The following is a 14,339-nucleotide window of genomic DNA, read 5'->3' as shown; positions in this document are numbered from 1 at the left end:
GGTTTCGCATTTTAAGTATTATGTCAAAAAAGGTTAAACAATTTATTCAAACTATCACTAACTGCTTACGTCCCTGACTTTAACGTGCTGAAAGAAGTTACTTTCTCACTTTATAAAACATCCATGACCGTAGTGACAAAAACACCACAACCTTAGAATGAGCAGTGATCGTACGCCAGCCCCTTCCTCCCACACAATAGCCTGGTGTCATTCAATATGATTAGATACTGTGGGCCTGTGGTCAAGTAAACAAGATTACTTCTCCTTGTTGTCATTGTATCTCATCAGACCACAGCAGAACCAAATCAATATCCTCAAATTGCTGAGCAGAGAGGAAGGAAACTGGAGGGAAAAGAGGCCTTTGAGGAATGACGCTGGTCCTTTGGCCTTTTGAAAATTTGTCTTGCCTTGAGTTGATCGTTTGTTATGAGGATACACAGCAGATTTGTAACTGTGCCCTGCAAATTTGGTTGTTTGTGCGCCTCTGAGATAATGTTTTACAATGTTTGGACAGGCTAAATGAAGGCCAATAGGAAACATCTTGGCAGCATATTATTAAATGGGATTGGTTTGTTGCTGGGTTGCCACATCAGAGATAGTGGAAATTAAGCATTAAGCTAATGTAGTGTCACGCAGCAAATTCATTTCAGAACTGTAAAAACACTTAAAATGAGCAATTTGAGTGAGTGAACAACATAGCTCTTCACTTTCATCATAAAACCTTCAAGTGATGTTTGTAATGCTTTGTTCTCTGAGTCTGATGCACTGCATCACTGTAGATCTTCAAGAGGCCACTTTAACTTTGATTAATTGGGTTAGCTCATGGAAAAGCTGCCGCCCAAGTATAAATATTTGGTGGTTTGATTCTTGGGTAGTGTGCGGTGAATACACAAAGACAGTATAGACTTACAAAGGTCACAGCCAAGAGCTAAAACACACAGATCTCTGGGTTTGCACACTCTTAGCAATGAAGGTGCCACATAGAAACATTCAAGTTCTTCTACTTCTCCCCACAGGAGAACCCTTTTTGGTTCCTGGTAGAAATTTCATCACATCACATCTGGAACCCTTTCAGAGGATTCTACCTAGAACCGAATGAAAAGGATTATACCTTGAAGTATCTGTAAAAGGTTTCACCTAGAAGCCCCTGCGAGACTTTCTACAGTAAACCCCTATATGGTGTAATGGTTCCACCTAGAACCTTCTCTGGGGTTTGTAGCCACACCCTTTTTCCGCCTAAAGGTGCTAGCAAGAACCCATCCTGGATTTCTACCGAGAACCTTTTTTGTATCCCGATTTTATCTAGAATGCAACCAGATGTTCTACCAAGAAGCTTTTTACATTCCTAGAGTTTTATCTAGAACCCACCCAGGGGGTTCTACTGCCAACCCTTTTATATTCCAAGTTAATCTAGAATCCACTCAGGGCTTCTACGGAGAACTTTTTTGTATTCCAAGGGTTTTATCTGGAACCCACTCAGGGGGTTGAAACGAGAACCCTTTTTTATTATGTTACAAAGAACCCTTGACAAACTCTAGGCCAAAGAATTGTTGAAATTCTTGAAGAACTTTTTCTTCTAGAAGGGGTTCTTTAGTTGAAAAGGGTTCTTAATGGAACCCATGTCTTACAGAGAACGCTTGGCAAACCATTTCAGAGGAACCCTGTTGGAACCCTTATTTCTAAGAGTGCACAGGCCTTAATCATATCACCACGCTGCAGCAAAGACAATGTTATATTGTTGGATTTTCCACATTTAGTAGCTTACATCACTACCTAAATGATCAGTTACATGTTAGTACTGTGTCTTGTCTCACATACGCTCAGTATGTAAATATGTATGAGTAAGATTTAAATTTAGAGGCTCTGTACTTCTGTGCTGGTCTGTTATGATGTAGAGAAATAATGTTTTTTATGCAAATTCTATTCTGTGCTGCTTTGAACTTGCCTTTCATAACACAGCATCTGTTTCATGATGCAACATAGCTAGTTAGCATGGGCTAATTGGGCATCAGTCTTCAAAAATAAACTTGCAAACTAAATATATAAATTAATATCTGCAAGCAACAGAAGGGGACAAAGCAAAGGCTCATCAGTTGTATTTGACACTGGTAGAATGGGGACCTGTCCAACTACTGAGAAAGTCTAATTATGGTTGTAGAACACAGACTGTGGTGGTGAATGGGGAAGTTAAGTTTGAGGGAAGATCACAAAAGATCGGCCATAGTGAAAGAAAGCAAAGGAGGACTAGGAGTGAACATCTGTGTCACGTGTCAGAGTCATACTTTGTACACTCATCCAAAACAGCAACCTCCTCCTTTTGCTTCAGTATAAGAACTTGGCAACTTTTCTTACTTTTGCATTGAATTTACACATCAGTTGTTTTCAGCAAAGCCACCAATGCTTCTTCTTGAGGATAGTCTGCAGTTATTGGTAATAATACACAAATCTCTAAATTTAGAGTGGAACTTTCTATTAAAACTAATTGGCTCTGAGATCCTGGAATAAATATACAAACTGATCCACAAACACTATATGGGTTTATTCTTCAGTGTAACCAAGAATAAACTTAAAATACAGATCTCCACCAGGTGTAGCATGCAGTGGACTGCAGTGTCCAGTGTGTATGCATGAGTAGTGGAATGAAGGAAAGACAATATGCAGATTACATTATCTTGAAAATGCCAACAAAAGAATCCACTTACGTGACCACCATGTATGTTGTCCGTAGCGGAAACAAGATTCCAGACTGATGCAGTTTTTGATCACTTGCAGACCCTACTTGCCAATTAAGAGGAGCGAGGAGTCAGCAGTTGATGGTGGTAAAACAGAGCAGTCAATAAATGGATTTTTTTTTGAACTGTAAATTACTGCAACCATGAGATGTTCTTAACTATTCAGTCATAAATGTGCTAAAAAAATACATTAGGTTGATGGACTCAGTAGAATGCAAGATGCTCTGCGGACAGTTCCACACATGGACATGCGCATGATCCCCTCGAGGCTTACGTCTGGCAGACATAATTATGCTCATATTTTAATTGTTTGTAAATGTCTTGCATGTATTTTTGTTTAACTTATTTGTTTCACAGTTTACCTCTGTGCCTCATTATTAACTCCATGTAAACAGAGTGATGCCGTGGAAGTAAATCGTGACTCCACATACATTATTATTACACTCTGAGGCAAACACACTAACACGTCTGACTTTTCTCATTACCTGTAACACTCATAATTCATTCAAGTAGCTTTACATTGTTGATACTGTGTAAATATTAGCTGACAATTAATATACTATCTGTGCATCTTTCCTTTGCATCTCATTCTTTTTATTTATGTATAGTTTGCATCATTACAAAAATGTAATATTTTTCTATGTAAGGATATGGAGAAAAAATGTTTTCAAATCAGAATTAGCTTTGTCTCACTTGTTGGCCTGTGAAGACAACATAGTTAATAAATGAGTAGTCTTGAAATGATTAGAAGTAGTCCTTATTTTTGTTGGAAACCAAACCAATGACATGACTTGTAATGATTGGAGAGAATGTGTTGTCATGACGAGAAACACAACAACATTGTGGATAAGGATTAAGGAATATGTGAGTGACTTCCAACCCCAAAACAGGTATCCACCATTTGAAAGAGAGGTATAGCACAAGTCCTCATACATTTTCTGCTATATCAGCTTTGCATACTAAATAGTGAAACTGGTTGCATAAAGATGTTTGCATATTGCAGCATAAAACTGGTAACCACACCTTTACTTGTTCCCTTCCATGGAAAATGTCAGACAAGAAACTGAAACATAATATTTGTAAATATTTCCTTTTGGGAGCAGAGCCAAAGTCCAGGAGTAGTCATTCAACAAACAGCAAATATAACTGTCTGAGTCCGAGTCTTAGATTAACTGATAAACTTCCTCTAACTGATTGATGACATAGAACTGAACCAACCACTGTCTTACCCAATGAAAAGTAGGACACGTAAGTTGGTTAAAAATGTTCACAGCTACACACTGTTGTTCATGTTCATGATTATGTGTCCTTTATATTTATAGTTTTTCAAAATAAAACCCTCCAGTCAGTGATAATAATGAGCAGAGCAGCTTATAAAGGATGCCAATTCTATTAATTGGACTGTTGTCAGGAAGATGTCTTATTCTGGCTTCTTAAAGGCTAGCAGTCGCTGTGAGCAAACTGGGTCTTGTAACCAGGGATGAATTCACTTGTTTCCAGGGCAACAGCCACAAGGGAGCGTTCAACTGAAGACAGAGTTTCAGATGTACAGCACAGTGGAGGATCTGGAGTCCTGGTCCAATCCTATAAATCACTGCCCTTTGAACGCCTCGCTCTCCATTCACCTACAGTATCATGCTAATGCAGTGGCTCTTCTTTACTTCACATTTAACTTTCAGTTTAGTTTTTGTACGAATTGGTACAAACTGGTACAACTCCACTGGCATTTTTCAGATGCATATTTTTCAGCCCAGCTCACACTCTTCTTATTGGCTTCATGTCTCGTTCTGTCTCACTGGCCCTAACAGATCTTTGGCCTAGTGTGCAATCAATAACATGCAGAAAATGCTGTTTTTTATGCGTATGTCTTATCTTAATTCTATTAGAGTATCAGATTCTCTTGTAGTCTGACATCTCAATCCATTACTGAGATTAAAACGCTGTCATGGTCCAGTTCTACTCAGAGAAAAGTGGTCAGATCTTTCTCTGTAGATGCAGTGCCAAGGAAACAACCTGAGTTTATTTTCTCATCTATCAGTCTCTTATCATGCACCATTTTACACTTGGCCAAGGTGTTGACCATTGCTGTTGGGTTTGACCTTTGAAGCTGGTGATAGAGGGCTGTGGGCTCTTAAGCAGCAATGACTGAGAATGCTGGCTAAAATCCTTCAAATATTCAGTCTGCAGGAAACGACCAGAGATAGGAAGTAATTAATTATAATACTGTCTTTTTCATTTTACATTTCTAGACAAATATCTGTACTTTCTAGTCCTTACATTTTCAAAACAGGCTTATAACTTATTACTCATATATTGATTATTTTTATTTTGCTTCATTGTGTGCCGCCTTCCCACATCAAGACTGATTTCAACCTAAATGGATGGGACACAAACACATAGACAAGATGATTCATTGATGGGTCCATCACAGCACATCACAATGTGCAATGAAACAGATAGCGAGGGAGACTTGAGGGTGAAGAAAAGGTGAGGTTCAGGTAGTTTAGCTCAGAACCAGCTGGTAGAAATTTAAGTCAGAGGACGACTTTTTCCTTTTATACTTTGAGTACATTTCAGAGCCTGTACCTTTTGACTTTCATCCAAGTAAAGAAGGTGACTGTACTTCTGCTTGAGTAAAGATTATGTATACTTTTCCCATCTACCTCAAAGCTTTTCACCTTCTAAATCTTTCTCTGTCTTGTTTCCTTTCGCAGAGCGCCCACCTGGCGATGATCGACACTCTGATGATGGCGTACACAGTGGAGACTGTGAGTGCGGAGAAGGTGATGGCCTGCGTTCGTCAGTATGCATCCTGCGACCCTGAGGTGGAAACACCTTACGACACAGAGGACGCAGTGACCACCTGGATCAACAAGGTGTGTAATGGGATATGTGAACATGTGTGTCAGGGGACATTGTTTTTTTTCACAAAACGCTATTGACTGCTGATGTCCTGTCCCAGTTTCAATGAGGCTGTGTTCTACTAGCCTTTGTATCCTGGTACAATATATGCAGTTCTGTACAGTATTTATTATTATTTACGTATATCTCCAAATATCTTTTAAATTGACAGATGTAAATACAGATGCAGATAAATGATTCTGACTACAAGGACAGATTGTACACTGCTGGTCATTGGGTTTGTACCATATGATAAACATGAAGTAGGTCACCTTGTTCAGTATCTGGCCAAGAAGCAAGCTGGTGCTCATACTGTACACAAGTTACTGCAGATACCCTGGCTCAGGGGCACTTCACCAATGCTGGGCTCATGGAGCTTACACTCTGAAATTCCACAGTACACAGTGGGGTTACAAGATATTCCACTCGAAAACACTGACCTAAATACCATCGAATTACACCACTTTGTCCTCATGCCCTGAGGTTGTACCATATGACGTGCACAGGTGAACTCACAGCACACGAGAAAACATCCTCCCGGGTGTAATAAAGGTGGGATTTTCCTTTTTTTTTTTTTTTTTTTTTTTTTTTTGCTTTCGCTGCTTTTCAAACCTGTTAACAGAGCACTGTATGTGCAAGAGAAATGCAGCAAACAAGAAAGATGAGATCAAGGTGAGGTCAAATGTGCTTCTTTCTTTTCATGTTGACAGAATTTAATATTATCCACATCTTACATGCAGCGGAGTTTCACATCACAAGAGGTGGCTGTTCTCATTAGCTATGACACAAGGCATTAAATGTCAGCTCCTCATGGCTTCTGGCCCTCCCCTCTGAATTCTGCAGTTAAACACACATTTATGTTTCACCCAACAAGGGCATTAAATGCTAGTACTCTTGTGCATATTATATGTAACTTTTCCACATTAAAATGTCTCAGAACAACCAGATCCGTAGATATTGAATTGTAATGTGTATCCCAAATGTGTCCAGACATCCTCAAACACAGACAAATCCCTAATTTTATTTAAGGTGCATTTTAGTTAGTCACATGTTGCGTTAACTTCCAAAGAAACAGGGGATACGTCAGTAAGTCTGGACAGTCAGTCAATCATTGACATCACATATCTGTCACTAACGTGAATAAAAGTTTAATATGTTACAGTGTCTGCAAATATGATTTCTCACATCAGATTTTCATGGGCAATGGTGGTTGCTTCACAGTGAAGACAACAACCCCCATGATTCCACTGTAATTCACAATGTCAACAAACTATGTCTTTGGGTACTGTTTCAATCTGTGTATTTAAGCAGTATTTTGTGTTTATTCTATTTTATACATTTTCATAGCAGTTAGAGTTATTTTAACTAGTTAGAGAATTATTATGTATAAGGCCAAAGGCAAACAAAAGAAAAATGTTCAGTGAAACAGACTAATCAAACTATTCTAGCTGTGGTCAGCTTTAAATCAGTCGGCCTAAATAGATTCCAAAGTTGAAAACATTTCAGAAATGTCCATAAAAGCTTTTCAAAACAATCTTGCATCCCAATCAACCTGTCAACTGTCATATCTGCATGCTCACTATATTATTTGTCATGTTTTCACTGAAGCGTCTGAAGCTTTTATCAGCTTGTCATCAGAGCTCAATTGTGCGATCCAAAGAAAGTGTGCACCAGTGAATGCAGCCATATGCTGACAAAATTAAACAAAGTTTTACAGCCATTCTTCAAGCCTACAGGTGGTGAACATTATTTGGGTGGTCTTTCAAGCACTTTCTTGTGTACACAAATTAATATTTAAAAGGCCAGTGTGCAGAATATATTGGCATCTAGCTTCAGTCTTGCAGACTGCAATCACCTTGTCTCACACTCTCCTTCTAAGTGTGTAGGAGAATCTACAGTGGCTGCAAAACTTGCAAAAACCACAAAATACGTAAATATGTAGAGCCAGTGTTTAGTTTCTGGGCTACAGTAGAAAAATGACAACATGGCGGCCTCCATGGAGCAGGATCCTCGCCGTCACTACACAGTGGATCTTTAATATTTGGATTTAATCCAAGTAGGAGCTACAAAGAAACAAATGAGAGCACATTACTATACTTAATATTACACATCAGAAAATGTGGCCTAGCATCCATTTAACCTTCATGCACTGTGTAAAACAGCCTTTTGACATTACCAAGTATAAGTGGTTTGTTGCATGGCCTCCATGTACAGATGGCTCTGGCTCTTCCATACAGTGCTACAGGACCCAGTCTGTTTACATTCTTCTTCTAGGAACACTGGGCTGCTGCCAGCTCTGAGCTTCACACAAAGACACACACACACACACACTTACAATAGCTAACAGGTGTGGTCATGGAGTCCTACTGGTCCGACATATGGCCCTCTGTTGGAGTCCCTTTGTGTTCCAAAGGTCTAAAATTCACGCGCTTACCCGCTGAATCCTGCTTTAAGTTGATCCATATGGACCTGAGGGGACTTACTCACTGTAAGTCGTCCAAAGTGCAGGATTGAGTGAGATTAGATTTGACTAAATTCAGTTCAACTTCCCCTCAAATTCAGGACGATTAAATTCAAATTTCAAATGATTCATAAAATCCGTAAGCTCCTTTAAACCACTGGCTCTCAAATAGGACTCCGAGGCCCCCGGGGGTCCATGGCACTCTGCCAGGGGGGTCCGTGAAAAGTTTTCAGATTATTAATGTAAATTGATAAGGCCTAATAGTTTAATGAAAAATATTTTCATTTTTAAATCTAAAATAGTTCATAAATTCCGGTCTATCTATATCTAATCTATGACTTTTAATAAATAGGCTATATTTATATATGTATACATATAGATCTTCCTCCTGCGATTCAAGAATGAATCATCCACATGTCACCCATGAATGGCCGAAACCTGCTTTCTTTCATATTCAAGTCCTAAGATAGGCCTACCATTGTCCTTTGATGCATTTTATATTTTCTATTATTTAGATTTTATATATATTTTATATTACTTTTATTGTTTTTTCTTTTTTATAACCATCAGAATCTTTATTTTATTTTATGTATTCACTAACACTGATACACACTCTCTTGGGAATTTTGTGTTGACATTGGGGTTGTCACATTCTCCAAATCCATGCTTTGATTTGACTTATGTTTTTAAGGTCACGATTCCCCAAATCCTAAATTAAATTCAATTCAATTCGATTTAATTTTTCTATTTAAACATCTTTTTGTTTTTGCACTGATGGCTCTGCCATTGTTTGATTATTGAGTCTTGATTTGTAAAGAACGGCAGATCAATGGTTTTATGTGCTGATAACGGTCATTTACATTTTCAAACGATTCTTTAACAAGTTTATATGCTATCAAGTGCGATGTAACATAAATACTGGTAGAGTTGCTGATTCTGCCTATTCTTTTGATTATTGAAATTTAAAGCTCATTTCAACCATTTTTTGGTTTAATATTGAAATTTGTGACACCCCTAATTCACATGATAAAAATATTTTTAATACACTTCTAATAATGCATACTCTTGCATTGTTCTTTTACATAACTAAGTATTCTAAGGGACATAAATGAGCAGGATCCTGGTTTATTTTCTATTTTGTAAGGGGCTGAGAAAAAATTGAGAACCTCTGCTTTAAACACAGACTATCTATCATGGTCTTTTACGGAAGAGACAAAAGCACTATAAAATAGTTTTATTCTTTAAACCACAACAAACCATGTTAACGTAATGATAATAAAGGATTGTGTGGTCACAATACAGTGATAATTAATATATAATTTATAACCAAATTAAATTATATGTTACTTTATTGTCCATAACGTTCCTCTGTGAAACTCCCAATATTAGCTTTTACGCAATGAACTGTGGAGCCTTACTTTAAGCAACTAAACAAATCTGATTGTAAATGTGAGGCTGTTAATCTTTATATGAGAGCAATATGAGCTGAAGATGAAGTATTAGTCATAATCTGTTCCTTATATTGAATTTCATCTCATTGATGCTGCTGGCGGCTGAGTGAATTTTAATCCAGTTTGTCCTCTCTCCCTCTCTCGTTCAGGTAAATGAGTATCTGAAAGACGTTGTGACTCAGGAGCAGAGGAAGAGGGAGACGCAGAGCAGCGACCCTGCTGGGAGTCCTCGGGTGGGTGTTTTTTTTTTTTCATTCCTTTCCTCTCCCAGCTCTGACACTTCACTAACTGCACACAAACATGTCACCAGTGTGACGGACAGTTTCGAACAAGCTAAGTGTAAATCCTTGGCTCCATTTAATGGATTTACCACAACAATCTCCTTTTGATGGACAGATATTTGTCTGAGACTTCTGGTGTCATTTTAATATCCGTGTCCGGTTTCCTCGACAGATCTTAAGCCCTTAAAACCCGAACTGTCATAGAAGAAAATCTCACTCACATGTGTCTGAGCTTTAGTCTGTATTTATGAAATGAGAGAGAATGAGAATGCCAGGCTGCATCATTAACATCATAACGAGTCGATCTACCCTGACGACTGTAACAAGCTTCACTCACTTCATTTGCGCCATAACTAGCAGCAGATCAGTACTCTCCGGTCTAATTAGAGCAGCAGTCATTTAGTGTGAGGTCACCCATGTTTAGGGTGCTGCCTGCGATCCAGATCTGTTATATAACAGACTCTAGTATCAGCAGTCGTTTCTAATGCCACAAGACACACTAATGGTGTGTGTGTGTGTCTGTCTGTCTGTTTATCTGTGTATGCATTATGTATTTGAGTAACTGGAGTAATCTGTGGTTGGATTCTGTAGTTTGATGCTGCGTTTGCAATAAATCGTTTGCTGATCCACTGAATAATGTATTCACTCTGTGGTGGAAATAAATCAATTTAAATCTCACAAAATACCACTTTAAAGCTATTTATCGCCACTTATGAATTTCACGCTCAGATCCACATTTGTGTGTCTGTGCATAGTGCAATACTGAGCAAAAATCTTCCACTGTGATACATGTTATGGATATTTTAATAGTAATATGACATAAAATCCTGCTGATACAGACCATGCAGATAGACTGTCTTTTTCTGTTCATTTTCACACACAGAATATTTTTTCAATTAATGGCTACAAATAACTGAGCATAATTAAAATAAATGTATAGCTACATGGAATAAACTAGTCAAGCACATCTATTTTCTTTCATTTCAGGCTACATTCAAAATGCATTCAGAAATATTTCATTTTGACACCAATGTAGTTATAAATGCAGATTTAGACATGGAAAAGGTGACTTTACCACTAAGACTGAAAAAGGATTTACACATCTCAAGATGTAGGAACTGGATAATATATTTGTTAGAATAATAAACAGTATAGACAGTATAACAATTCATAGACGTTATAATAATTCCCATGGGTTTCTGAAGAGCCATTCTGAAGTTCATAGTGAGGTGGCTTCACCTGAGACGGTACCCACCTGTCACTCAAAGTGGGCATGCCCTTAAATATGCATAACCTTAAGCCTTAATATAAGTTGCAGAGGTGAGTTACACAAAAATTCCCACATTCAGTTGTCATAAACAGGGAAATAAGCAATAGGAGACCTAAAACGTTTTTCGTACCAGGCTGTAAACGTGTTTATTTCTGCTGTAAAGTTGGCCAGTTTAATGTCATTATTTGATCTATGGGAACTGACTCACTTTTTGAGACAGTCTCAAGTGGCCATTCAAGGAAGCCCCGGAGGTTGCCACTTTCAACTTTTTGTTGTAAAATTTACCCATAATGGATAATAATACGAAAATGATGCAGAGCTGCATGAAGATTTGCTGGTCACAATAAATATCATGGTGTCTGGCAATGATGCTGTTTTCTTGTGCTGTTATTTACATAAAAAGATAAAAAAAATAAGGTCTAAATGATTTAGACCAGCTTTTTTTTTTTATCAAGCTTCATGTTAGCATTCCAGGCTAATTCAAACAATTCTGATGCATTTATTAGCTTTGTAGTGGCTGGATGGTTTTCACTGTGAATCAGCTGCACATACAACTCATGCACATGTTGAAATACCAGCTTTCTGCTTGATAAAGATTTGTCTAAATCTAAAGCTGTCAGTTTTAGTTGAAGCTTTAGTTTGTTTGTCAAAGAATCAGTATGAAACATCATACATGGACCCTTGTACTGTGTATTAAGTATTGTGTTGTAAAGAGAGTACAGAAGAGGGGACAGGAGACGCTTACGTCTTACAATAGTGATAAAAAATGTAATGCATTTTGCCATCGTGGCGTGTTTGAGTGTCTGTATGACTCTATTGTGAGCCACCAGTCAAGCTACATTTGGTATTACAATCTGGCAGTGAGGGTCAGAGTTGGCATGGCAACCACTACTCATCTCCCTGACACAGCTGAGTGATGATGTCAGGGGAGCAGGTGGATGATGTCAGGCTCATGTCTCCACCTCCACCCTCATCCGTCATGCTCTGATTCCTCATCTCCGTATCGTTTATTATTCACCACCAGCCGTTTATCGGGAAGGAAAGTGACCTCTGTGTGGTTTTTGAACAATGCAGCGGGTCTTTAACAAGTTTCAGCGACCCTGAAAGTCATGAATCCCCCCAACACATGTTAGATAACCATGAGACATTCAGCTCACATTCATCAGCAGCGGTTCAGCCTCCTCGCTCTTTCCTCTCATTAATTTCTTTTTTCTGCATTTTAATGTTGTCCTGCCCCTCATCCTCTACTCCACTCCTCCTCTCTACACTCATGGAAATTAAGGTGCTAACTGGAACCATGAATGGTTCTTCAGTTTGTCCCCATAGGAGAATCCTTTTTGGTTCTTGGTAGAAGCACCTGGAACCCTTTCAGAGATTTCTACGTAGAACCATATACGTTATACCTAGAACCATCTGTGAAAGTTTTCACTTAGAACTGCCTATGAGAGGTTCTACTGAGAACCCTTTTATGGTGTAATGGTTCCACCAAGAATCCACCAAGTGGGTTCTACCAGGAACCTTTTTATAGTCCAAGACTTTCGTCTATTACCCACCCAGGGTGTTCTATCAAGTACAAAGTTTCATATAGAACCTACTCAGGGGGTCCTACTGAAAACTTTTTTACATTCCAAGGGTTCTATCAAGAACACATTTAAGGAGGTCTACACAGAACCTTCTTGTATTCCAAGATTTTTATCCAGAACACACTCACGGGCTTCTACCAAGAGTGTTTTTATATTCCAAGGGTTTTGTATAGAACCCACTGGGAGTTCAACAGAGAACCTTTTTATATTTCAAGAGTTTTATCTAGAATGCACCCATGGGATTTTACTGAGAACGTTTTTATATTCTAAGCGTTTTATCTTGAACTCACAAAGGAGGCTCATCTGAGAACCCTTTTATATTCAGATAGTTTTAACTAGAACCAAGATCCTTTTTATATTAAGGTTCAAAGAACCCTCAGCGGAAGTGTTCTTCAAGGGTTTCAACAATCACTGAAGAACTTTTTCTTACAGAAAGAAAATGAAAACCGTTCTTTCTGGAACACAGAGTTTTTAAAAGAACCCTTGACAAACCCTTTTGTCAAAAAGGTTTTCAGAAGCAAATAGTTCTGGGTAGAAGAAACCTTTTTGAACTCTTATTTTTAAGAGTGTAGACTCTCCATCCATCTGGACCTGTCCTCATCCTTCCTCCTGGGTCGTGACTCCTCTCTGGCTCTTTTCTGTCACAGGTTACATCAGGCGACACATTATGACTCAACACCGTCAGCGATGCTGCTTTGTAGAAATGTTTAAAGAGTTGGACAGTTTACCTCAGGGAAAATATTGCAACCCTGCCCCATGTGTTTTAGCCCGCGGAGACTTGAAATGGAGCACTGCAGTGTGTGTGTGTGTGTGTGTGTGTGTGTGTGTGTGTGTGTGTGTGTGTCATCCAGGTCCCAGGGCTGTGCAGACTTCCACTGACTGTTTGAAGCTGATCTGACCAGTCAGTGTGCAGACACAGCACTGCATGCCTCAGCTATCTCTCATGAACACACACTTTTAACCGCATCAAACATAAATGACATCACATCATTTCATAATTTCATCATTCAATTGTGATGCTTGTTGAACAAGGAAAACTCTTGAGACACAACAGAGTCTTTTTGACTGTAGTCTACCTGTCACTGACTGAGTGTCTGTCACATGTGGAGCCACGCTTGCTCATGATGTGAGTGTTAATACATCCGCTTGTTTGGCCTCCGAGCCTGAGAGTTGGCCCTTCAGAAACATCATCCTTTCGCTCAGAGCAGCTCACGTGGATTGGTGTGTGTGCGTTGTGTGGGAGTGTTTGCGTGTCCCAAATGGTGACCATCTCTCTCTTGCTTATGGCTGACATTGTTCCAGTCATTACATGATGCAGTTTTATGAAATTAATTAAAGTACATTTCAATCTGTCTATATGTCTGCCTGCAGCTGCTGGTAATAGATCTGCTTCTGTCTGTGTTTTTCTCACCTTGAAGTTTAAATATTACAGATATTAGAAAGAACTAGGGCTGCAAATTTTGTGCAGATTTCTTAACTTGTATTTCTTGTTGTTTAGTCAGGACAGTTTTTGAACTTTTGTTTGTGTCTGACTTCAAGGTCTTGCTGCCTCAGACAAGAGACATTGCATAACAACTGCTTGCTGTGTTGGCAGACGAAGGCAGAGTCAGCATATTGGTTATTTGAATTTAATAGCCTGTTGGCTTGCCCTTTGCCTTAA

General features: G+C 38.8%; 1 protein-coding gene across 2 annotated transcripts in view; it reads left to right on the top strand.

Annotated features, from left to right (window-relative positions):
• camsap2a (calmodulin regulated spectrin-associated protein family, member 2a) overlaps window positions 1-14,339 on the top strand; it is a 68,506-nt gene that overhangs the window by 23,292 nt on the left and 30,875 nt on the right. For both annotated transcript variants that reach the window (XM_084723228.1, XM_084723229.1), the window contains exons 3-4: window positions 5,447-5,608; window positions 9,695-9,778. In XM_084723228.1, coding sequence (XP_084579354.1) covers window positions 5,447-5,608; window positions 9,695-9,778 — 246 coding nt within the window. The remainder of the gene's footprint in view (window positions 1-5,446; window positions 5,609-9,694; window positions 9,779-14,339) is intronic.

This window comes from Lutjanus erythropterus, chromosome 7 (genome assembly GCF_056507025.1).
Source record: "Lutjanus erythropterus isolate fLutEry1 chromosome 7, fLutEry1.hap2, whole genome shotgun sequence".
Taxonomy (NCBI): Eukaryota; Metazoa; Chordata; class Actinopteri; order Lutjaniformes; family Lutjanidae; genus Lutjanus; species Lutjanus erythropterus.
This window is presented reverse-complemented; position numbering and strand designations above follow the sequence as displayed.